This window comes from Pleurodeles waltl, chromosome 6 (assembly GCF_031143425.1).
Source record: "Pleurodeles waltl isolate 20211129_DDA chromosome 6, aPleWal1.hap1.20221129, whole genome shotgun sequence".
Taxonomy (NCBI): Eukaryota; Metazoa; Chordata; class Amphibia; order Caudata; family Salamandridae; genus Pleurodeles; species Pleurodeles waltl.
The window spans coordinates 749706758-749733938 of NC_090445.1; the positions used below are offsets into that span (position 1 = coordinate 749706758).

Genomic DNA, 27181 nt, shown 5'->3' on the forward strand with positions numbered 1-27181 from the left:
ATATGTATTTTGGTAGGTCAAGACGTTGCTGTATCCGATTGTCGAGACAGTATACCTCCTTGATTATGCATTGGCTATTCAACTTCACTACCCTGGAAAGTTAACAGCCTAATTGGTGATCCATTAACAGGGCAAAATATGAATGGCACTTATCAGTACCCACCCAGGATACAGTCAGGTAACAAATGTCTGTCCTAGAACCCCAAGAAAAGGACTCATGATCTCAAACTCGTAAATCCCCTATACTGTCCATGGTGTACTATCAGAATAATGAGTTTCCAATATAAACCTACAAGAATATCGACTGCAGAATAGAAGCTACCACAGTACCATAGATACAAGCATGCAAGTATAGGTGTGAATTTAGTATTCTTAACACCACATCTATACACCTTGATAATACCATAACACCTTGGTCTGGAATTATCAGGTTTTGCCCACCAGCTAATGCAGCTGGAGGGCTCGAAACATGACTGTTGACCCTCTCCAAGCAGACAAGCCCGTCGGGACCTCGGCCTGTATCAGTGATGACAAAAAGGATTTACTAGAGTCTCACCTTACAACAACCGATAGCCGCTGTAAGACTTACATGCCACCATAACACTGGAATGTCACTGACAGCGAAACCACGTATTGCAGACCAGTAGACCAGTAGGGTACCAGTGGTATGAGTTAGGGAAGGGGGTCGATCAGAAGACCACTTTGATCAAATATTTATTCCTCTCCTGGAATCATATCTCCAGGCAGGGAGGTCGAGCAGAGGTTGCTCAGGATGCAAGGAAATCAGACAGGGTCACTATTCCCCCTTCCCATCACAGAATAGGTCGGGGATTTCCTAATTAAAGAGGCAGGGTCTCATGGGGAATCACCTCTCAGCCAGCCAATGTCAGAAAGGGAAGAACCATAGACAGGGCCTTTATTATTCTTTTTTAAAACAAGCTCTAGGACTCCCTGGAGAAATGACCTGCATCACTACTTCTTCATAGGCAAGGAAGCATTCTAAGGAGGGAGGGATGGGAGATACCAAGATGGGGAGAAGGGCAAGAGATAGTAAATTGGGAAATAGAGGGTGGACAAGTTCCAGGACTGGTGGAGGAGTGACCACAGGCCAATAGGAACTCTGGAAAATTCATAGAGTAACCCAGAAACTCTCTTAAGGTACGCCCTTCAGGACAAGCATTGGCAAAATCAATAGGTCTTGCCTATGCAAGAGCTATTTGCTTTGCCAATGTGCTTTGGCCACGTTGTTCACCAGCGTGGCTGCTGTTCAGCATGGATAAAAGTTAGTGTCTTAAAGAAGAGTGGCGTGGAGTGGAGTGTTGTAGAGTGGAGTAGCAAAGAGAGTTGTGTATTGGAGTGGCATAGTGTGGAGTCATGTAGAGTAGCATACACTGGAGTGGCACAGAGTACAGTCGACTGGTATAGAGTGCATTGGCATAGAGTGTTGCACAGTATAGTGGCATTGAATTCAGTGGCATACAGTCTAGTCTCATAGAATGTAGTGGCAGAGATTAGAGTGGTGCATAGTAGAGTGCAGTGGTGCAGAGTGGAGTGGTGCAGCATAGAGAGTGGTGTAGAGTGGCATAGAGTAGAGTGGTGTAGAGTGGTGCAGAGTGGAGTGGCATAAAGTTAAGTGATGCAGAGGGCAGTGGCACAGAGTAGAGTTGAGTGGCGTAGAGTGCAGAGTAGACTTGAGTTGCATAGAGTGCAGAGGCATAAAGTGGTGTAAAGTAGTCTAACAGTGCAGTGCAGAGTATGGTATAGTGCTATGGAGTGCAGTGGCATACAGTGAAATAGTACAGAGGAGTGTGTCAGAGTTCAGTGGTGGAGTGCTGCAGAGGAGAGTGTCAGAGTGCAGTGGTATACAGTCGAGTAGAAGGGAAAGAGCAGTGGCGAAGAGTACAGTGATGCAGTGTAGAGTGCAGCTGTGTAGAATTCATTGGCGTAAAATGCAATAGTTAATAGTACAGTAGCGTAGAGTGCAGTGGCATAGAGTGGAATGGTGCAAAGAGTGGTGTAGAATGCAGTGGCGTAGAGTACATTGTTTCAGAATAGAGTCAAGTGGCATAGAGTGGAGTGGTGCAGGGCAGAGTGCAGTTGTATAGAGTGGCATAGAGTGTAATGGCATACAGTAAAGTGATGTAGAGTGTAGCGGTGTAGAGTAGATTAGAGTGGTGTACAGTGATTGGCATAGAGTGCAGGGGCATAGATTTGAGTGTTACAGAGTGAAGTGCATTGGTGTTAATTGAATTGGCATAGAGCACAGTGTTGCAGAGTGGCATAGAGTACAGTGGTGTAGAGTGGAGCTGTGCAGAGTAGATTAGTCTGGCCTAGACTGGAGTGGTGTAGAGTGCAGTGGCAAAGAGTGCAGTGCAGTGGTGTAGAGTGCTACAGGGTAGAGTAGATAAGCATAGTGTAAAGTGGCATAGAGTGCAGTGGAGTGGTGCAGAGTGCAGTGGATTAAAGTGGAGTGGTATAAAGTGGAGTGGTGCCGAGTAGAGTGGAGTAGCGTACAGTGGAGAATTCATGGGGTGGAGCACACTGCCATTACAGACAGCACATTTTCAATTGGATTGGCCCATTATATTTGCACAGACATACAGTTTTACTAAAAAAAACTAGACAGTGCACTTATGAAAATCTGTGGAAATTGCACCACCTAGTTTAATGCTTCATTTTGATCACATGAAAGTTTTTGTTTCCAGCAAAATGAAAAATGTGCTTCATTCATGCGTTCATAATTCTGATATGTTCTGAAATACTTACACATTTCATTTAAATGTTGTCATCTGCTAGAAAAAAAATCTTTCAAACCTCCAGCATCCAGCAAGTTTGTCACATAAATCCTCTCACTTTGAAGTCAGAGAAAGAAAAGTAAACAAGCCCCCTTGGAAGACAGAACCTGATATTTGACCTTTGTCTTTGATTGCACAGCAAATGTGATGAGATAAGAACAAGATTTAAAGGCATGTTAACATAAAGCTAGTTCGTGGAAAGATTCATTAAACACGGTTTCAGCAAAGAGAGGGGCGAACTGAACCTTGAAAGCCTAAAGCAAATAAAGCCTGCAAATGGAAAGCCAGAAAGTGTGAGTTACAAACTGAAAATCCAATGGTAATCAACAAGCGGAATGCATTCCTAGGTCAACTTTCTGAAAGTCCCCAAAATGTCTTTAGCAAGTAGGCTGCGACCTAAAAAACGGAAAGACTGGTGATACAATCTTCCCAAGAAGACTGAAAACACTATATTCTACCATGCTGTGATCTGGAGTATGCACTGTGAATTTCCTGGGGGGTTAACAGATTAATAGAATTTAAACTGAACCAGATGAGTAGGGTTTTTTGTTCTTTTAACCAACATATTACACAGATCACAGCCCTCCTGAACGTATTATTTCACCCCAGGGGGAGACATGAGCGGCTCCCACAAATATTACATACTATGCGTGTGTGTTGGGGACGTAGTCTACAGCGCACACGAGCTGCACTCCCGTACGCACCGGAAATACCAATAGAAGGTTTGATCCACATGCCGGGGGGGTGGGCCATAACCGGGGTCATGAAACTAGCAACATATGATATTACAGTACTACAGGAACCTGTTTCAGAACGGGGAATTACGCACCTTCACTGAGTTAAAGGAGCGATTTGATATCCCCCCCGGGAATGTTTCTCTTATATAATGCAATTATTAGGATTATACAGAGATCATGGAAGGCAGGATCGCATGAGCCGACAATACATGATGGTTGCTGGATTATTTGCACACAGGGGGGCGAGAGAGGAACGATATCAGCCCTTTATAGGGCCTTACATAAAGACACTTCCCTTCCTTTTGATAAACTTCCTCTGACATGGCAGACAGAATTGGGGACACCTACAGACGAGTAGAAATGGGCTAGAATTACTACACACATACACACAGTAACTAGGAATGCTCGCTTCAAATTGATTAACCTTTATATTTCTCACAGAGCGTATCTTACCACCCCATAAATTAGCAAAAATGTACGCATCTGGAGGTGGAAGGTGTCCCAGCTGCTCAGAGCCGGAGGCAGGAATAGAGCACATGTTCTGGAGCTGTCCAAAAATCGTGCCTTACTGGGAGGAGGTGTTCCGGAGTCTGACTGCGGTTACAGATAGAAGGCTAGAACTGTCCCCCTTAGTAGCACTACTGGGGGATTTTCTCCGCCCTCATGCCAAAAAAACAACCAATAGATATATTGACCTAGCATTAATTCTGGCTAAAAGAGAGATCACGACACACTGGAAGGACACCAGGGACCCTCATACACAAAGATGGCAGAATGCAGTGATAAAATGGGCAGAGGCAGAGAGAAGCATATTACACCGAGAGGCAGCACGGGGATGTGGGTCGCGGGATGTGGCGAGACAATGGGACACCTTGTTAGATTGCCTCAAGCATCCAAGTGATACAGCATCGAACCAATCGCATTCAGCCTCTGGAACAGATACTGATGAAGACCCTAATTCATAAATGTACATATAACCGACTCTGCTAGGTTTCTCATCTGAAAGGACCATGCTGTTCAAGGAATGACCTATTGTATGCTGGGGGCGAACATGGGGGGAGGGAACCGGGGAAGGGTAATGTTTGTCACCTCTTGAAGGTGTATGTTCTTTTTCTACTTGCAAACTAATAAAATATATTTTAAATATATATATATATATATGATACAGATCACAGTGATGTCCTTCCATTGGTTGGGGATAATATGGAAATACAATTTGCTTGAGCTAAATTTATGAGGAAATAGGTCTAGAAAGTGGAATCACTGGGAACAAGGTGATACTGAGGAAGGGATAAGAGAACAATGACACTCAAAGACTCGGATTTATGGGTACTGAAAAAGGGACACAGCCTCCTGCTAATCAAAGTAACATGAAATAACTCAAATGTTGCATCTTTTGTTATTACATAATTATTTTACAGCTCTAATTTCTATTCCATTCTTGCTGAGACGTCTTATTTCCTTGTGCTGTTAAACACCTTTATTTTTGCCATTACCCAACTGTAACCTGGAACAGGGAAGAAAGACTGACCTGTAAAATGGACAGAGCCCGGTGGATGTGGCACCAAGCTGTTTGGAACCCTTCCAGCACATGTAGTTCCCCGTCAGCTCTTTCACTGTCTCCAGAGTCTTGCGCTCACAGGGGTAAGTTCCAATCTTGCATCCTGATATAGTCAACAACACACAAATGTATGTTTTTAATGATACACACCCTGTCGAGCTGCATGCAGGTTTCGTGATAAGAATAAATAAGTCTGTCTATTATAGAGTGTGTGCATCATCCACTTGATGCATGCTAGATTCTCTAAAGCTAGAACATACCATTTGCCAACAACCTCTTACCTGGGAACTACAGTTTAAAGGTGGGGGCAGGAGGCATTCACGGTCAGCGCTAGTTGTCTATTTTGAGGCATCTATCATAGTATAAGCGTTTGTAGACTATTGCTTCTAAAGACAAGTTTGGATTCCAGAGCGTACCCTCTGGATTGGGGCATGTCAGTTCTTCTCCTACATCCAAGTGGAATACCTGAAACTGAAGGCTTTCCATTTGTCTAGTATGATATACAACATATGCACTGCTAGTGACAACTAAGATATGCGGCCATATACAATCTTAGAGAGTTATTCTAGCTTTTCCCTTCAGCTTTCCTAGAGCAGTACTCCCTGACAATGCTACATTACATTACAGTAATTTTTAAAATACACAAGGATTTTTTTTTAACATTCCCCAACATATTACTGGACTGAAGTTAGAATAGCAAGTAATCCTCCTGGAGTATTTTGGAAAAAGTTTCTCTTTCCCCAAATGCTCTGAGACTGGAGTTAGAATAGTAAATTTTACTTCCCACTGTTCATAAAAACTCACCACTGCCTTCAATGCAAAGGAAAAGAGCCACCAGAGAGAGAGGAGGGATCTTGAGGTGACATACTAGTAAATCAGAAAGTGGCAGGAAAATGTGTGAAGGAGCTGGGGACAGCAAAATATATGTAATGGCATATACAGACTGGCATATCTGGCAAAGAAACAGAGGTCCCATTGACACTAGAGAACTCACTGGGAGTTCTCCTCAGGTGCACTGTGTATTGTTGATTAGGATCAAAGTCGGTCTGGCCTACAGGGCAATCAGGTATGCACTATGGGCTGATCTGACAGGTCACTGTGGGCCAGTTTTGGGGGGGTTTATGGGCCTTCTTTTGTAGTCTACTGGACCGGTTGCTACTGTTGATTTCCCTGATAGTAGAACAAACATTGCTTGCAGCAAGCTCAAATCAATGCAGTCTCACATACAGTGAAAAACACTTTTACAGAGTGCCTTTACAAGTTCAAAATAGGGGGCACTTTTTAGCTTTCTAATTCACTAATGAGATCAGTTTTATGTTGGTGCCCATGCCTATTTTCATTCCCAATCTGAATGTGATTAGGACTCATCCCCAGATATCCAGAAGGAGAACACCAGAACTGAGACAGTTGAGAGGTAACCTACTGCACAGTAAATGGTTTAAAGCACACGCCCGGCAAGGAAAGAAGACATTATCTCAATATGTATTAAAGAAGAGAATGGAGGGAAATAATAGGTATTCAAATTCTTAAAGTGAACGCACGAAATAGAAGGGGGCATTTTCAAGTGGAATTGGGCTACTAGAACTGGTGCCCGGTTATGAAACTGGGATGGACGCTTAAGAGGTATTTTGGAACGCTTTATTTACGCAAAGTATAGTTCACGAATAGAGCGAGCATCCACTGGAAGTGGAAGGTGAACTGAGAATGAATTGAGAGAGGTAGACTCGAGCCATGGTACTAAGGACGATAAGTATTGACCATACCAAGAGGTCTGGCTTTCAAATAATGTTCTATGGTAATATGAAGGATTACAAGTAAATGGCATGGGAATGGATGTATTTTTGTGAGGCAGCAAAGTACTGTAGAATAACACTGGTGTAGGCTAAAAGGTCTGGAGACAGTTTTGATTGTAGGGCCAGACCTAAACATCCATGTACGTTAATGACTGCCCTCCTCCCACCTGTGCCACTGCCAGAAAAAAGCACTATAAGTTATTTGGTTATGTAAGACAGCTTAATAGCATTACAATGCTATGTTTGTGTCAGTTAACAGTTTAAACTCAGACGGCTGGTTAAATAAACAAAATGATCACAGGTGCGCCACGAGCAAGCACTTTTTTGTGGAAGTATACAACTTTGGCCCTAACAAAACATGTGAGCGGAGACACAGCCTCTCTCTAGCGATGGTCACATAATTTTCTGGCAACAGCTGCACTGTCAAGCCAAATCATAATAGGGCAACACGGGAATCCTTGTGGGATTCGTGTTAAGGGTCAAAATGGAAATCAGCAAAGGTTCTTAAGCGGCCTTCACTGTTTTTTTTATTCTAAGCTGCAAAGAATATCAGAAGGATGCTGTTGACACACTGAACAAGGGCAGTTGCTTAATTGTAGAGGGAGCAGACTACACTGTACTGTAAATGCTAACAGAAATCTTTTTATTTTGACCAATTCTAAAACAAACGCTGAGAACCACAATAGGTTTGTTAATTCACCTAACGTGCACATCTGCTACACAAATATGGACTTCAGCCATGTTTCTTCTCCTACATCCAGATCCTACTTCGCCACCTGGCACCTCTATGGTGTAATACTTCAGTTTGCATACTTGACTTTCTTAATGCCCAGGACCCTACCTGTAGCTCCTCTCAGTTTATACCACACTATTTTATATGCAACTTGAGTTTGAGTTTCTCCCCAGCACAATATCTATGAATATAGCCTTAGAACCCGCCGTAGCGGGCTCTACCGGCTATTAAAGGCCCGCTCCCCGCGTTAAATGCCCGAGCCGAAGGCGAGGGCATTTAACAAGGGAGAGGGACTTTAATAGCCGGTAGAGCCCGCTACGGCGGGTTCTAAGGCTATTAGAACATTCTGCCACACAGGGCAGAATGTTCTATTAAAAAAAAAAAATGTTCACGGAGCCCGAGGGGATTTAAATCCCCTCGGGCTCCGTGAGGCTTTGTTCACAGCTGTTGCTGTGAACAAAGCGAACATTGGAATGTTGGCGCTGCGGGCTTTTACCGGCCAGTAAAAGCCCGCAGCACTGCATTGTTTTCAATGGAGCCTCCAGCATTCCAATGTTCTAATATATCACATCTTCCTCTCTGACCAATATATTCCCCCTGTGTATGTTCTCTGTTAGTAGCTGTCTAAGGGGATCAAACTATTGGGAGTGAAAGGTGTTTCTATTTCTAGCAGTGTTTGACTGCACCAAAATACTGAGTTTCAAATATTGATTTACAATATATCTGCAAGGTAAATAGAGGTGGCGTTAACATATGAAATCTATTCTGCCCTCTGTATATTTACATTGAAAACATAGAAGTAATTGGGTTTTTTCAAGTCAATATTCCTGTAGTTAATATTTTGACATACAACCCATTTGTAATGAGATGGTCGAGTCAGCATCACTCAGGCAAACGCATCCCAAACACAGTAGATCACATTTATCTTCACTATTAACATAGATTCAATTTAACTTTCATCCAGGGGTTCTATATGAAAATGGGGTGTTTGAGTATGTCTAATATGCACATCGTTACATACTCCGGTCCGGAGTAATGCAGAGTCTCTGACTGCTTTCATTCCTTGTATTTGGTACTTTTATTGCCTATTTCACGTACACAGCAACTTCAAGCTTCTTCTTTAAGGGAGAATAAAGAGCAACAAACCACTCAACTGCTCTTCGACAGAGCCAGGATGCCGCCTCCTGCGCACTGCCCCTTCGGGCCTGACACTCGAGCTTGTATTAGGACTATTCCCCAGCCTCTTTTTCACGTTGATTTTAGCATGTGAATGTTTAATCTTCCCTCACCGTCGACATTTGCTTATTCCATGCAGGGTGACATCTCAACAGAGCTGTGCTTTTCCTTTGTGCACACATGTGACTATGGCATTGCTTAATTTGTCCTGGTGGTTACATGTGCGCTGCAGAGACACTCGTTGGGGAGCAAGACCTGCTTTTAATGCTCGAACGTTGACCCATAGCAAGAGAAAAAGGTGGAGGAAGAGAAGACAGGGAAACATTGGCAATGGGAGAAAGCAGGGGTGAAAACAACCTGCAGGAGTGAGATACAGAGACGGGAATTTAGGGTGGTGGAAGAAAGAGGTCTGATGCCGAATCAAGGCAAGGAAGCCTTCGCACTTGGAAAACCTCACATTCAGCAGTGCCAGCGGGCGCCCCCAAGTAAAGCATCAGGACCTGGGAATTCATTATGTTTTTTTATACAAATTAAGCACTGCGATAGAGATGTGCTTTATTGCCACCAACCTCTTCTTTCCAAAGACCACATCAGTCATGTTCTCATTTCCAGAAACCAAAGAATTTGAATAAAACAGTTCTCCTCCGTGTTACACTCGACCCTATTTCCAACCAGTCTTGGTCATCCAACAAATGACAACAGGTCGGTGTTCATGAAGCACAAATGAAAGTGGTGTGACTTACAGTAGGATGCATCCTCATCAAGACGCCTATTCTTAGACAATTTATTGTACCAACAGTGGGTGTTAGTCATGGGTTCAACTGAAGAAACCTAATTGTATGTGGTGGCTGAAATGCACTTTGAATTTTTAAACCAGCCGTGGAATATCCAGCCATTTTGAACAGAAGTCTGTGTCTTGTATTCCTGACGTCAAAGTACAGTGCGGCAGATGAGTGTGAATTCCTAACCACCAAAACAACCACCGTCTCTGATCCTGAATTAATTGAAACAATACACTTAGAATACAGTAATAACTTTCCAGAGTTAGTATTGGTTATTAGGAGAAACTCAACTACAAGTTTAACATTTCCAAGGGGTAAAGCACAGGATGGCTTGCACAGCCCCCACTCCCCCACATCCTCCGTTTACTTAATACATGAATATTATTGGCTGCGCTGCAGGCCACAACTTTGTCAAGCTTTTGCATGCATCTATTGTTTAGTGTAAGACTAAGGGTCTCCAGGAAGTTAGAATCTAGGTTCTGAGAACAAATAGTTTTGATGTACTCTAATAAGATCAAAAGGTCCAAGCTCAAGCAAGCCAAAACACTTTACCATCTGGTGTTCGGGTAGGAGTAAGCAGGGAAAGGGATTATCCAAGTATAGTAGAGAGAGTAGATTGAGACCTTCCTACCTATTGCTACTGATAGTATGAAAATTCTTAGTAAATGTGCCACTCACTTTGTGGGTTAGTGCTGTGGGATCAGAATGCAATTACATCATTAGAGACGGTAAAAAATAACTTTATGTAAGCCTCATTAGGTCACCAAATTCAGCATTCATTGTTGCCTATAGGGCACTAGATGTTCCTGCAGCATTTTGCACAACCCTATTGTTAAGGGCCAAACGCTGTAGTAGGTCAGCAAGATTTTCATACAGCAACCATAGATAATCTATGAGGATAATGTGGTCAAAAAGTATCACTGAAGATGCTCTGCCAGTCCAGCTGTAGTGTTTTGGGCAGAGCAGATGCAACACAACATATCTCCTTGCAGTTTTGTCTCAGAAATTCTGCTGCCTGATGCATCCCTGACGAAGGACCTTGCATCGCAGGCCACAAGTTCCCAGAACCACCACTGTGTGATCATTCCAATGCAGGACTTCACATCGCAAGCCTTCATCAACAGCATCCTTGATGACGAAACAGGACCTGGCATCGCAAGCACCACCAATGGCTTTATTGAACTGCTGCTGTGCTGAGCTGTGCGATGCATCTGACCTTGCATTGCCGACCTCAGCCTCTCGGAACCACTGCTGTGTGACGCAACATAGTGGCACACAATGCGAAGTCTCACAATGCTCCACAGCAAGGATTTAAGGTACTCTGTTCAGTTGGTTTGACTTGGTCCCTGCTTCCGGCCTGCGATCCATATGGTCAGCCTGAACTTGTGACTTTGTCCTGGTCCTGCGCGACCAGATAGCCACAGTTGGTGCTTTGCAGTCCTAAGCATTGTTTTCACTGAAATCTTCAAAACTGCATATTGCCATTTCTACTAATTGCATTTTTGTTGTTTCCGTGTCAGTTTATTTTACTCTATTTGTCTAAATCGGTGTGGTACTATCTTATGTAGTGTTTTAACTTTATTACGTTTTGAAGTACTGCATAAATACTTTACATATTATCTTTAAGTTAAGCCTGACTGGTTTGTGCCAAGCTACCAGAGGGTTAAGGACAGATTAATTTGAGATTTGCTTGTGTTTTATTCTGACAAGAATTGTGGTTGCTGCTTAAATTGGGTTTCACCTCCCCTCAACCAGTTACCCAATTCCCTACACCAATCATCTTAAAATAATCTGTTTAATCTTTATTTGCCTCTTTGTAGGTGTGCACTAATGATCTGAATATTTTAATACATGTGTATGTTAACGTCTGTGCCCAAAACAAAGATTGACTAATATTTCCTATCATTCTTGAAGGTCAAAAACTTCTTCCGTAGATTCTGAGTCAACAAACTGCTGCAGTGCCAATGTTGTTGGTAAGGAACTGGTTTCCAGATTGAATGGATCAAGGAGGTTTATTTACAGAGAGTTACATCTAGGCACTGCTTTGCGGGGGGGTCAAACTCTGAAGTTGATAATGCCAGTGTTTTAGGTTGAATACAGGTTTCAGGAATGTAGTAACCTAGAACGGTTACTCCTGTAAATTAGCAAAAGCTCTTTGTGATTCATGCTAATGGAGGTGGTTACACTTGGTGCCTTTCTGTCAAGGGAATGTCAGTCATCGCAGAGGGCTGGTACTGTGTGGACTGAAGTAATGTACATATGGAGTATTGCACTTTGTGGGAGCGCACTAAATATGAACTACTATTCGCAGCAGGCCAAAATCTCATATCTTCCAGAGAGATTTCAGCCACTTGGGACATTTAGAATATCTTGTTACCTTGTAGAAACTCAATACGTTCTACAGACCTCACAGACCAGCTGAGTGTTGAAGCACACCTTGTGGAATCCTGTGTCTCTATTTTTGCTCTTATTCTATACCCCTTTCCTTGCCTCTACCACTGGCCCTCATATGTTCATGTCTGTGTTCATTGGTGGGAGTGGTGAAACGAGAATAACTCCTGTTGGATGCTGTACATACATTTGATGCCAATACGTCATCTAGATCGGACACAGGGTTTCTGGAGTTCAGTATTGTTTGATATAGTGCAGAATTGTCGGGTTGGCTACTTGCCAATGGCAGCTAGAAAGTATTGGAATGTAGTGGTTTATAAAGATTTACTCTGTTGAGTTACCTGAAGGCACAGCACTGCACACAGTGGAGCTGGTCAAGGTGCTAGATAGACCGTTTACTGCATCGTCCGTGTGCTCAGCAAACATCACATGCTTCTCAGTGGGCTCACTGGCCAACATGTGCAACTCTTCCCACCTGCACAACAAAATATACAGCAATGAGATGGCTTGGAAATACACATCAATCCACAGCAGAGAAGAAACTTGCGTATGTGCTCCATTCTCAGTGCACACAATAGAATACGCTGATGGGCAGGACTATCAAAAGTCCACTGCATATTGCCAAATATCCATTGTGAAAAGTGCTACTCAGAACACAGAACGCTCTATTTAGTCACTGTGGAGGTATGGCACAGACAGCAGCAGTTCCAGCTTTCTCTTATTGGCCCACCAATGTGCCCAACCTGTTCATCCTTGAGCATGCCCCTTCAATGGGTTTGGCAACAGCAACCATCTCTCTTCAATGTCTAAGAGACTGTTGGCTCAGCACCGCAACCTCACATTAGAGGCCGCACCGCACCTGGTCAGATAGAACTGCCACATTCTTCACAAGTTCAGCATCCCAATTCTAACACACTTTCACTCCACCACTTACCAGGCGTGGCCCGTCCTTTAGGACGGAGGGGCCACGCCCCCCCACCTTTTGCCCCTCATGAAGAGTGTCTGTCAGGCTGCACAAAGGTCAGCCTGTCAGACACTTCATTTTCAGCTCATACAGCCAGGAGTGAGACATGCGTGATTTGCGCAGACTCCTGGCTGCCTGAGCTGAACTTTGCTGGGCTGAGGAGGTCACATGGGTGTGACCTCCTCGGCTCAGCAAAGGTGCCTTGAGACCCTCCCCTGGGTGACGAGGAAAGCGTCACCCATTGACACTCACCCTGGGTGCTTCAGGTTTAAGCCCTGAAGCGCCAAGGGCGAGTGTCAGTGACACTTCGTCAGAGTGGGATGGGGTCAGCAGTCTCACTGACCCCATCCCACTATGTGACGAGGCTGGGACTGCTGCTTAGGTCAGCCAATGAGGGAAGGCAGCAGTCCCAGCCCTCCTGGGACCTCAAGGCTGAAGGTAAGTGTCTGTGTGTGTGATGTTTTAAAATGAATGTTTGGTGCATGCGTGCATGTTTGAATGGTATGAGTTGTTAATGGATGTGCGTGCGTGTGTGTGTGTGTGAAAGAATGAGTGTGTGAGAACTTTTAAAATGAATGTTTGGTGCGTGCGTGCATGTTTGAATGTTATGAGTGTTGGTAATGGATGTGCGTGCGTGTCTGTGTGTGAAAGAATGAGTGTGTGTGTGTGTGTGTGTGTGCTTCCCGCCCGCCCCCTCCCTCCTAAAGCTGCCAGCCACCACTGCCGCTTACCCCATCATTTCAAACAATTACTTCAATAATTTTTCTACCTCTTACCCCACCATTCTGGATAGCAATCTGTCCTCCCTCCCATGCTTAATTTGTGAAAACATAAGCGCTAGGGCTCTCTTTAGGAGGCATTGCAGCTTAAATCACTCACTGCCCCTGCCAGTGCGGACAAAGGCAGTTCCAGCACAACTCCTTGCCATCACACTCTAAAAGTGTGACATTTCAAACCATTCCAGGCCCCCAAAGCTATAAGAATTACTTGGATGGCAGGTATTCATTGTTTTAACGTATAGGGGATTAATAAACAACTGTTGTTGAACTCATCTCTAAATTAGACAAATAACACCACCATGTGGCAAACTGTTATAAGTGCCGGTGTTGCCAATTAAGTGCTGGTGTCGAGCACCAGAAACCACCAGCTCAAATTAAGCACTGCTCCCACCACTTATACCCCCTTGCATTGCTCACTCGGATGAACAGTTAACACCTTTTAGTCTTGTCCACTTTGCATCTCTCCCACTTTCGCTACACCACGTGTGCATATTCAGGCCAACATGCTCACCATCTCAACCTTCTGCTGACTCCCAGTCATTCCACCATTCACACTACCAACCACTTATGACTACCAGCACATGGCGTCAGCTCCAAAAGCCTAACAAGCACCATTCTAAAACTATCCCCAACAACACCTAAACAATTCAAGCATTACAATTATCAGATACTCACAAGCGTCTCTCTTAAGTTTCAAATTATCCAACATCCATCAGGAAAGAAATACCTGGAAAACGTACTCACCACAAGGGCCACTCTTCCACACGCACATAACTTTTAATGTACCTTTCTCAACACTAGTTCAAAATGTCATCCGTCAACACAACTCAGCTTTTGTTCAACAAAAAGGGCATAATTCACTTTGGCTGCAACATCTTCTGAAGTGACCATGCATCAGAGAACTGGTCCATCCTGACATCACATATTTTACCTAGACGTAATTTATAAATTACACCTTCACATCACCATTCCAAGTCACAGCCACTCTCCACGTGAGCTTTCAAACTAACCTATTGATAGACAACATAGCTCGGCCTTGGATAGATTGCAGTGTGGTCCCTTGTGCAAGCACAATCACCTAACCTCACTAACAAGCAACACGCAAACCACCACTCACTAGGCTAGTCTTTCACATGTTTCTTGTCAACAAAATTGCCAGATTGCCACAGAGTACTCTCAGCATGAAATACTAATTTCTCTCAATGCCATTTTTCAATCATTAGACTTTCTTCCCCAGTTCACAAAGAATCCAGCCCCACAAAACATTGGCGTGTTCAACAACTCCCTTAGAGCACAACTCAGAAATTCTGCCGAACTGAATCTGCCACTTAGAAATCATTATGTTCACTTAACCTTGTGCTATATGAAGCAATCTCCAAAGAATACCACACCGTCATCCTCTGTGCAGAATAAAACAAACTCCTAACTTACAAATGCCATTAACTTACCGAAAGCTACTCAAGTGCATCTCCTAGGCCAGCATCCCTAGACCAAAAATGAGATACATCCCAACAATTAAGAATAAAAACATCTTTCAAGAAAGCCTGCAACAACATTCAACAGTATAGCAAGCCCTACATTTGAACCCTCACGTAACACACATACACAGACACTCACAGCGATTTTTACCCACCAACACAGACATAATCAGATTTCTGCGTTTTAGCTCCACACCCAGTAGTTTCATACGCACCAAAATTTTAAATGAGCAAATCTGTATTTTGACACTACAAACTCATATTGCATGAATATTTGCTTTTTCAGTAGAACTCTGCCCTTGCAGAATCAACTGAAGGAAGTGGCCAAACTAACATATTCTTCCTCAAATTATTGTACAAAATCCCAAATTTTGCCTCACAAGGAACATCCTGTCACAACAATCTGAGTCAAAACGAGAGCACGGATAGAGTGCAGCAATATTCTCAATATCAGTGCTACAAATAAACTCGAAATGTGCCGACCACAAGGGCAAGACCTGCATTCCGAGGAAACAGAGCACCATACCATACTGTTACAGAAACAGGATTAACATTCAAAATTGTGTCAAAACTGCTAACTTAGACCTAAAGGTCGAACACAGTACCAGCCATTCCAAAATATCAAGGCTCCTAAATTGCCACAATAAGCCCTTGAGAAATGTGTGTGAACCTGCATGAAAACCTTGAAAATTGTCGCGGTTAGGCAAAGTACCACATTGGAAAATGCCTATTCTACAAAACAGGCAATCATTAGAACAACCTCCAAACATCTGCTTTGCACCATACGCTACCTCTTTTGATCATAAATCTCACATCGCCTCACCAGACCACCACCTAAATTTACCTTAAGACTCACTCAACTGTTTATATTTCAATCGAGTACTCTTTCCTGCATCCTAAGGGGAGTCACAACCCTAAGCATCTTGAAATAACTTATGAACAGCACCTTTTTTGACAATAGAGTGCTTCGCCCATCACAAAACCCCACAGCCAACAGCATGAGCGCAGATGCATGAACACTCCCTTGACTCAGACGTATACATTTCAATCGAAATCCTGTAATTGACTCCTAATTTATGGGAAACGTTAATCTCCAAATTAGATGGTGTGTCCAATTTTCTTACTACAGGTTCGTTCCGACTTAAAAAAATGTCTGTAATAAGAAAATTACCACTCACTTGTAATAACTTATTGCAAGCACATAGTTATAGGACAGTCACAGTCTCGTTCTCCTTCCATGACCATAACTAAAGAAGGAGATGAAGCTGTGTAGCCTCTCAGGAAGGAGCGACTATGAGGAGCGGACTCGCTGGCTCTGAGGAGACAGGGGCTGAACATGGTGTTGCTGCAGACTTTAAAGCGGGAGAAGTCATGCACAGCCATGTTGTGAAGTGGGCGAGGCCGTGTGCAGTGGCCCTGCAATCAGTCATCACTAAGAGCCATAATATACATGGCATAGTGTACCCAACAAGGCATTAGAAGGATATAGCAAGTCACCTCAGCAAACAAGTGCATTATGACAGCATTCAGCCTTGTGTCTCTACTGGGGCATTAAACGCCTCAGTGACTTGCTTATAAATGTACATTTAATAATACTGTATCCCATGCATGCCATCTCATGTACCACCTTCTCTGTCAATACTTCTTCTCTACCATCCACTGCCACGTGTAGCGGTCTGGCTTGATAGAGCTTCTGTGCAGCATTTCTGTGTAAGATAATCATCAAATGATGCTGCTCAAAAATACAAATCATAGATATGCAAATTAACAGGGAACATAAATTCATTGCTCTTTTAACTGCTGTGCCAAAATGGCTTTATTGATCAGCAGCTTTCCTCATCCCCAGATCTCTGTGAGCACCTCAAGGGTGGAGCGCTTTGCAGATAGCAGAGGGACAGGTACACTGACGAATGCCCTCACCTTGGATACTTGACGCCGACGGCGAAGACCGTGATGCCGCTCGCTTTCAGCTGCTTAACTGGCGCACTGAGGTGGCCCTGTGATTTCCCATCAGACAGGAGGATGACGATTTTGGGAACAGAGGCTCCTCTTCCACCAGGAAACCCTTTCCGTAGGATATACTTCAGAGCCAGGCCGGTTTCAGTGCTCCCACCTCTAACATGGAATGAGATGACGACAGGAGGAATGATAATCTACATTGTTGTTTCATTACACAGAGCAAAGATGTCAGTCATACATGAACACCAAAAGCCAGTGCAGCATATCAGGTGTGAAGGCTCCAGCAAACTGGGTTGGCTGTATAAGGCACATCCAGCTTTGCCACCTGCGACTGGTTGGAAAACTATAGGTAAAAAAAAAAAACACACAAAACTTCACTGAAAAACAAAGATTAAAGTGAAGTTATGGGCACCTGAACGTTAAAACAGAGACTCCGTCTCCCCATCTCCCCTCAGTATTCCCACACCCCACACCACAGTTCCACTGCTCTGACACCTGGAGGATGCAGAAGTAACAAAGCAGGCAGGTAGGTGTGAGAGGCACACTTAGACATGTTTGTAAATGCCCACCACGTGTCACCTGAGTTTGTGGTCACCACATTTGCATCAGACGTCCAAGACTAAGGCCCTCATTCCTACTTTGGCGGGCGGCGGTCGCCGCCCGCCAAGCGGGAACCGCCAGAAGACCGTACCGCGGTCAAAAGACCGCGGCGGTCATTCTGACTTTCCCGCTGGGCTGGCGGGTGACCGCCAAAAGGCCGCCCGCCCAGCGGGAAAGCACCAGCAACAAGGAAGCCGGCTCCAAATGGAGCCGGCGGAGTTGCTGGTGTGCGACGGGTGCAGTTGCACCCGTCGCGATTTTCAGTGTCTGCCAAGCAGACATTGAAAATCAATGTGGGGCCCTGTTAGGGGGCCCCTGCAGTGCCCATGCCACTGGGCACTGCACTGCACTGCCCATGGGCACTGCAGGGGCCCCACGACACCCGTTCCCGCCAGCCTGGTTCTGGCGGTGAAAACCGCCAGAACCAGGCTGGCGGGAAGGGGGTCGGAATCCCCATGGCGGCGCTGCTTGCAGCGCCGCCGTGGAGGATTCACAGGGGCAGCGGGAAACGGGCGGGAAACCGCCGGCTTTCCTTTTCTGACCGCGGCTTTACCGCCGCGGTCAGAATAGCCCCAGAAGCACCGCCAGCCTGTTGGCGGTGCTTCCTCCGTTCCCTACCCTGGCGGTCTCGGACCGCCAGGGTAGGAATGACCCCCTAATTCTCTAACACACCCCTAAGAAAGCCTGTAACATAGGTGTATAGGTTATGCAAACACTTGGAAGCCATGTATTCGCATTGTGCTGATTTGTGGCAGTTCTTGCACACAGTGAAATTCAAGCGCTCATTCATCACACGTTTTTGGAGGTGTAACTCAGAATAATACCTTTTAAAATTGGGCTCCAGATATGCCTTCCAAGACACTAAATCAGAGCACTTCCAAAGCTACACAAACCCGGTGCTTAACTTGAACCCGTGGTTGCAGGAGGGGCCCACGCCACTTAGTTTAGAGGGCCAAGACGCTTATTTTTCCTCAATAGACTTTGACCCGGAGCAAGAGAAAAAAAAACACAAAGGAGGGGGTGAGAAGGAGGAAGAGAAAGATGGAAAAGAAGTGATAAAGGAAGAAAGCAGGGGTGAAAATGAACCTTCAACGGTGAGATAAAGGGGCAGAGTGTGTCTGGTGGTGCATTAAAAAGGCATGAGGCAGAATCAAGACTACGCAGCCTTGGTATTATGCACCCAGACATTCAATAGCTCCAACTACGGGTTTCTGAGCAAAACATTGGACCCCAGCACTTTTACAAATTAGGTTCTGCACAAACCATGAGGACAGAAAAGCACTGTTAAGCAGAATGATATGTCCTTTGATAGGAACCACAGGGGAGATCTGAGCTGGGGAAGCACAAACAAGGGACTATGCCTTGTTTTTTGAGGAGTGCCCTGGTGTGGAGGTACATTGAGGGTTGCATGAGGTTCATTAGAGCCGCAGCAGATCTTTCACGTCACCCTGTGGATAGACATTTTGTCTTGCAGGCATTCAAACAGTGCGATTAGTATTTTTAAACAAATGAACACCTTTCTTGAATCCCAGATACGGAACAAAGACTGTCGGCTTAAGCTGCTGAAACAGATCCCTGTCCAAGATGCGCCTTAACCGAGAGTGCGGGTTGGAGGTTCAGAGTTCATGTAAGGACCCAGAGAGAGCTTCCATGAAGCTGTGCCAAAACCTGGGGCCATCCCGGTGCCCACCAACGAAGCTCGGCTATTAAGCACTGATCGAATTTCTTCTGCCCATTTGTCAGAAGGGAGGTTAAAATAACCATCAATGAAAACCATAACATGACGACCGTCAAAGGTCACCAGTCCTTTCGCTGCATGGCTCCCAGCCAGCCTGGATCCTAAAAGGATCTCAGTGTCTGCAAGGGGGTCACCGTCAGCGAGTGTGAAATGTCAAGTTTTACAAGCTTCACCTCTGGGAACAATGACGCTCCCAAAAACTAGCCATTCTTGTTACTGAGCCAACCCCACAATGTCAGTTGCCGGGCAGGGGAAGCCGCTGCTGTGTCCAAGGACGACCACTGTGAGAGGGACCCTCGCAGCTGCTGGGCCTTCCTTCGTGCCTGTAGGTCAAACAAAATGACTCCGACCCGGTAAAGATCAGGGATGACGTTTTCTACAACCACCCCTCAAGATGACGCCGATTGATTCAGAGTACCAGTGACTCCAAGAAATGGTTAGTTGTAGATTTTTAATTTGCCATTGCACATTTTAAATGCGATGTTCACCGATAGCATTTTATGGAGCAGTCTCACATTAGCTGTTATTTTTTGTTGCTGTTACAGATAGTCTGTATTTCCATTATATCCGGATCCCTGCCACTCTTTCTGGAAAAGATCATAAAACTTATGATCTGTTTCTACAATATTTCATTCCCCTAAGGTCACCAAAGTGCTTTACAAAAATGTCCACTTACTACAGTTACCCTGCAGGCTGATACTAATCCCATATGCCGCAAAAGCTAACAGACTGCTGAGAAAAGGGCCTATCTCACCGAGGGCACAATCTGTGGTCCATTAAAGACATGGTCATCAGAAGTGTTCAAGCACAAAGTAACAAGAATTACAATATTGGCTGCCTAGAGGTGATTCTCGGAGTACTACAGTGGCCCCCAAATATATAGAATGAGGATGCTGAGACAATCCTATTGACAGAAATAGCTCTGGATGCTGTGCAAGGGTGTCACTGTGGCATGGTCTGGGTAAGGTTACTTATAGAAAGCATGCAAGCAGCAAGCTTCTTAGCGCTAAAGGAAACAACTGACAATTCTGCATTTGTGCTGTCTGAGTCAGTAACAAAATAAAAGAGTTTTAAATAATTATTCGAATTTGATCAGTGCCAGTGGCGTAACAAAACTTAAGGGCGCCCCCCTGCAAAGTACCTGTAGGGCCCCACTGCCCCCTGGACCTAGTCAGGGACTGCCGCCCGTGCACAGTGTACTGTGCTGAGGGGTGCCTTTGGAGCTCAACCCACACACACACACACAGGGGATGCGGTGGCCTTTGTTACACCACTGGTTGCTGCCACGGAGTAAGATCCGTCTGTAAATTATGTTCAGAACGAAAATGAAGAGTTCGGTAGAGCTTCTAGCAGGAACATTTGATGACCACAAAGTCAAGGACCTTTTGGTAGGCGGGCCAATGGATAATCACAGTAAATGTATAAAGAACTCACCCACAGATCGACGGCCAGTGAACTTGTTTCAGTATAGAAGTAACATGATATCATGCTAGGGCAGACCTTCAATTTGGTATGCTGCTGCATTATGCAATAACTTTGGACAATGCAGGAGTTTTTCGGGATCCAACAGATACATTAAACTGGCATTTTCTAGTCTTAAATGCACCAAAGCGTCAATAATTCAGGCATGGCGATGGCTTTCAACATAAGGGAAGATAGACCTGAAAGTGTTTGAAAGGAAAAACGGGTGCTGTAACCCTACTAACCTTGGAGTTCAGGGACAGTTTGGCATCTAAATTGGCACCCTGGCTCTGAACAGAGACCACTGGCATGGGCGAAAGGCCCATAGAACAGGGTCATTTGAGGACTTCTAAGGAAGATGGGTCTGTTGTAGATCTGAGCATAATGAACTTTGTAGCTATCCAACAACGTGTCCATGAAAAATAACCGGTCATTGAAAATGGAAAGGGGAAAGACTGCTCCGAAAAATGGGCAACCCAAAGGGTAAATGAGTGTAACCAGCAATACATGTAGAAATTGCCCAGGTTAGATGGAGATGGAGTAGTTTTGTTAAGGCACCTGTGATCCCTGCACATCACAACAATGGAGTACTTTAGGTGCTGAACAGAATAGAGGTAGGCCACAGATTGTTGATGGTGTGCCAGGAATGACATTTTCCAGAAGTGGGCTACTCCTATCTCAGAACTCTTGATGCAAAAGTCTCCTGGTTGTTGCAATGGAAGGATGCAGGAAGATCAAATAAAATCAGGGTCCCAAATCCACCGGGCCACCACCCAGCGAAGGTCATAAAGCCATCAGGTCATCAACAAATACCAACATTCCCTGTTGAAGGTAGTGCTGCTGCAATAGCAACTGAGGTGATAGGTTTCAGAGACCTAAAATGATGGTGCATTGTTTATGTTTCTCTTCAGTATACTTGGAGGAAGGGCTGATAATTCCTTCCTCATTCCCTGCAGGATGCTAGTTGAACTCATAGCCTGTAACTTGAAAGATAACGCCCCTTGGGACAACTTTTGAGACATGACATAAGAGTCTGAAATTTTATAGGGAGCATTGCTTTCTAAATCAGTTTCTTCTTTGCTTACTTTTCCATTTGCCTTATTTAACAACACTTTTTATTGGTTTTCATTATCACAGAGGAAAAAGGAGAAATATTACATCATTTGCCCACATTTTCCTCCGGACCATGGCGCCGTTGCCGTCCCACAAAGTACACTCAGCCCCCCCATCCATTATTTTATAGCAGAAAAGGCACGAATTTAACCATTTGCACTCTTTAGAGTAATGTGCCAGAGTTGCATTTGTCATTAGTGACGATATTTACAAGAATTTAGCGCTGGATTAAAGCTTACCCTTTATATTTGGGCCACCCTACGGATCCATCACGGATAATAGAAAAGGACACCCTTCCGCAATTGGCCCCCTGACAGTGTTCAGGTGGTCTCTCAGTCATATATATGATTTGTGTTTAGTTGCTGGAGTGTGAATCCCTGCAAATCGTGTGCCTCCTGATGTTCCACAAGCTGGCGTGAGGGCGGGTGCTGTATGAATCTGGTCTGGCTCCATCAATTCCTAGGTGCCCAAACCATGGGAGCTCCTTCTCCAGAAACAACAGGCCTGTCCAGATAGTGCAGTGCACGCATCCTCACATATCCTTTGGCATATGATGATCAGAGGCTATCCACATATCTCGGTCCACTCTGCGCTTGTTAAACAATTGAATAATTTCATTCTCCGTGTTTAGCAATTCTGCCAAGTCAGACCACAACCGAGTTTATGTTGCCTTGGAATAACGCACTGCACCTCTCTTAGGCTGATCTATAAGTATTATGTTCAGTCTATGTGGAGTATGGCCTTGGCTTAAAACTATAAATTATGTAGCACAATGTGACTTGGGCTAATTTGTATGGGTGAATGCGTGGCTAGGGTGCCACCAAAGCATGTTATCATTCATTATCAATACATTACTGCCCTCAAAGGGGTGGCTACATTGGTTTAGAAAAGTTCACACCAATCAGGAGGGGTAGTATACTAATTTTTTATAACACTAATCCCTTCTGGGGGTGGAGGGGCGTCGCTACTGCTCAAAGAAGATAGCTGCTTAGGACGTGAGCTCCACCACGCCCAACCCCAATAATCAGTTCCCCTTCTCCTAGAGGCTCGCAAAGGCTTCTCCCGAACGATTCCTGACATCCCCAAGGCTTGGCCCTCCAGATGTGACACAGACGTGCCACCAAAACACTTTGAACAATCTCTGCTAGGAGCGATCCCACTCCACATGAAAAGCTGTCAGCGGCTCACATGACCTCAAAATGGCTGAGAAGTAGGCAATGGTGGCCCATAGAGTCCCTACGCTTGCACACTCACTTCTAAGGTGAGCTTAAAGAAGCAGAGGGGATCCACCCCACAGTAACAATGGTTCAGTAGGAGTATGAGCACATACATATTTTAACCTAATTCTAAAACTAAGCGCTAAGAACTTAAAGTATTTGCCTGGCATCAACACGGCCACCATCAAAGCATGGTGTTCCCTGTGAAATGTTCCTAACCCTGTTGATGAAAATTGTCTCAGTCTACGATACTGAGGCCTCCTACAACGCAAAATACAATGAAACCTAACTCTCAACTTATTACTTGAATCCTGCTGGAGACAAACTGCAAGACACAAGAGAGTGGGTGTGAAAAAAGCGGGTGCAAAAGCAAATCAAACAAGCAGAGCTCCTATACCCCAGATCTGACTCTGAATTTGACCAGGCCTACAGGACCGCAAATGGCACAGATTATATGCGTGTGCACTCCTGACACATAGCAGTGCCTGAGGCAACAGTCTAATTAGTCTCTCTTTGCACCCGTACAGAAGCGACTTAACATGGCTTATCAAAGAGCTCCTGGCCCTCTGGAGCCATGGAAGGGAATCTAAGGACCCAAAACCAGCGCAAAAGTAGACAATACTGATGCGCTGGACCTAATCAGGGAAAAACTTGATGCGCTACATATCCTAGCCCAATCTACAAAAACCGCCATAGAATCCATGCAAATGGACCTCTCATCTTTGAAGCAAGAAATTATAACAATAGGAAACACTCTGCGAGGTGGAGTCACAGATAAACCACCTGAAAGATTTCAAACCTAACTCTGCCAAAACAACAGCAGTCACCACAGCAAGACTGAACAGGAGTGAAACAGCACGGAATTGAAAGAACGAAATAGAAGGGGCAACATGCTAATTTTTGGACTTCCAGAGGAGGCGGAGAAACAGGTGCCATCATGTGCCACATTCATAGAAAAATGGATCCTTCAGGTGCTAGGACTGGACTTTACCAAAGATTCTGAAACAACTCGAACCCTCAGGGTGCCTACCTTCTTACCCAAAAGCAGCAAAGCTCCAAGAGCCCTTATCTCCAGACCCCACCAATACAAGCATGCCAAGACAATCCTCTCACAAATAAAGAAGGTACAAAAGATTAAATGGCAAGGCTCCTTCATCGGGATTAATCAGGACTACTCCTAATCAAAAGGAAGGTGTTGCTATCTCAGCGCAAAACTCTCAAAGACCTATGCATACAATCCACCTTCATAGGTCCAGCGCGACTACAGACGGCCTACAATGGAAAGTTCACCTTTTTTTGAAGACCCCAAATTCTAGGACTCCTTCATCGCCAAAATCTAAGACCTACAGATGCGCTATTAACTTCTCATTAATCTGTTCCACTAGCTGCATATAGTGTTATTAGTTGTTGTTAACCCTACTAACAATATTTTTTATTCTAACCATGAGTTATCATCACTTATCTTTGCTGACCAACACTAACCACCATCAACTGCACGTCATGTCATGAGAATGTGTTAACGTTTATATTTTTTGGCCCTTTACATCAACTAACCATAAGTGCAAACATATTCTGTTCTATCTATCTGTGTTATCTACCGCTGCATACCCTAATGTGCCCGACTAACATATCTACTTGCACCAGACCAATACCTGTTAACTATCCATTAATAACTTGCTCCCATAGACCTCCAGTTCATTATTATAACTGAATCTCACAAACATGCATGTTACTGGCCAACAGTCCAATGTTGCTATAAATGTAGTATACCACTTACTAATGACCACTTACCAAACAACTTTACCACACACGCGACCCTGCAACATTATGTCTTCATTCCGTTTTTCATATGCTAACTTTGTATATGATAACCATCCAGATACATAACAGTCTTATGTTTTTAGCGCGCATGACACGCTCATAATTGCTGTGATACTTAGTTTGTTTTAGGCTCCTCTCAAGTGCTCCATGTTACTTATTAGGCCGGTCCATACAGGTAATGTACCACTGTAACAATGTGTCTATGTCAAGGTTGCTTAACAGTGCTGGCTCAACATTGAAGAATGACACATATACTCTACGCCTTGCATAAAGCACAATACCATTACCATCCATCTGACCTTCACCTGCACTTCTTACTACTTATCGCTATCATAAGTGCGTTTGAACTTAAAATTAACACTATGCGATACTTATCTCTATCACAATGTCTAAGAGGCAATTGGTCTATGTTCTATGAATTATGGTAAATATGTACTACACCTTGGCAACAACAGATCTCTGCATTAATGTTGTAAACTTGAATCTGTACTTAATTGTACTAATCCTCATTTCAATGTTTTACGCTTAAATATGTACCTATTACTGCTGGCCTGTATCACAACTGTTCTATGCTCCATATTAAGAAGTTCAAGCTGTTGATCTACTTCGTTGTTAATGAGACTCTGTCAAGGATGACTAACACACCCACCCTCACTCTAAACATAACGCCATCATAGCCACCACATCACCCCTCACTTTAGGTCCATCACAACCCCTAAATACAACAGCCTTGGGTACAGTCAATACTCATTATACCATCACCTAAAGTACCTTAGGGGCGCGGCTCTCAATCCTTAGCTTCATGCCTATTCAGCCCATTCACTTGAGGCCTCCACTGCCCATCCTCTAATTAGTCTCCCCAATGTACCCCCATAGGGTACCCAGACACAAATATTATTTTCACTATGCTAATTCTACACTTAACTCTCCTCTCTCTTAGGGCCAGATGTAGCAAAGGTTTTTACCCATTCTGTGTCTATGGGAAAAAGTGTTTGTACATATGGCCCTTACTTCCTATGTTCTTACTCTCTACACTCACCTACCCTATCCTTTCTTTTCACTACATCTTTCATCACCTCCCTCTACTACTCTCCCCCCACCCTCCCGCAACACCTCTGAACTTCCCCTTCTCTTATCCCCCCCACCCACTGAAACCACATACTGATACTCCTTCAGCCATTCATTGGGAACACATCTGACATGCTCTACACCTCAACTAATGCAGAAAATAAAAATAGTCTCCCTTAATGAAAAGGGTCTCAACTATCCAACAACACACTAAAACATCCTAGACTAACACATAAATTCAAAGGAGATCTCAAAGGAAACCTGGGTTAGTGATCCTTCATGAGCCCCAGCCACCAACAAAAAAAATGGCCTAATCACCCTAAACTCCAAATCATCTGGCCTGGCAATTATGTCTACTGAGGCAGACCCGGAGGGCAGATGGCTCATTACCAGAATTCAAAAAGCCAACACTGAAACTTTGGTTGTGAACATATAGGCATGTAGGCCCTCAACAGTGACAACCCAACTTTTTGGACTAATCTTAACACAAAATTGAATCTCCCCCCCCCCCCCCCCCAATGCAGAATCATTATGGGTGGCGATTTGAACCTACTGTGGGATGCCACCCTAGATAGAAACTCACCTTGAACCCAACAAATCTCACAAACAAATGTTAAACCTTTGAAAAACACACACACTAGAACAAGGGTCCCCAACCTTTTCTGATCAGTGAAAATCACCATGAGCTAATAAAGGCTAAACAACTTGTGCATTATTACTACACACCCCCACACCAAACATCCTTGACTTTAAGCCTAATGCTCATAGAGCCAGATACTATGGTTTGAACAAAATACTTTGACTGAGGGCACTATGACAGGGCTGCCACGTGTGTCAGTGAGAGGGATGTATGAACATCTGTGCATATGAATGGGATATATGTGTATGGGTAACACAGCCGGTGTCGTAAGTACTTGTGAAACAGGGAATGCCTTTCACTATATGGGGCACTGTAACAAGTCTATCACAAAAATACAACTGTGTTTTTAAATGAGAGAGATTTTAAGTGCAAATA

The 27181-nt window shown here is 44.3% G+C and overlaps 1 protein-coding gene across 3 annotated transcripts in view; it reads right to left on the reverse strand.

Annotated features, from left to right (window-relative positions):
- VWA2 (von Willebrand factor A domain containing 2) overlaps positions 1 to 27181 on the reverse strand; it is a 225181-nt gene that overhangs the window by 68548 nt on the left and 129452 nt on the right. For all 3 annotated transcript variants that reach the window (XM_069239310.1, XM_069239308.1, XM_069239309.1), the window contains 3 exons: positions 17110 to 17304; positions 12310 to 12443; positions 5064 to 5196 (listed from right to left, as the gene is read on the reverse strand). In XM_069239310.1, the coding sequence (XP_069095411.1) occupies positions 5064 to 5196; positions 12310 to 12443; positions 17110 to 17304 (462 nt within the window). The remainder of the gene's footprint in view (positions 1 to 5063; positions 5197 to 12309; positions 12444 to 17109; positions 17305 to 27181) is intronic.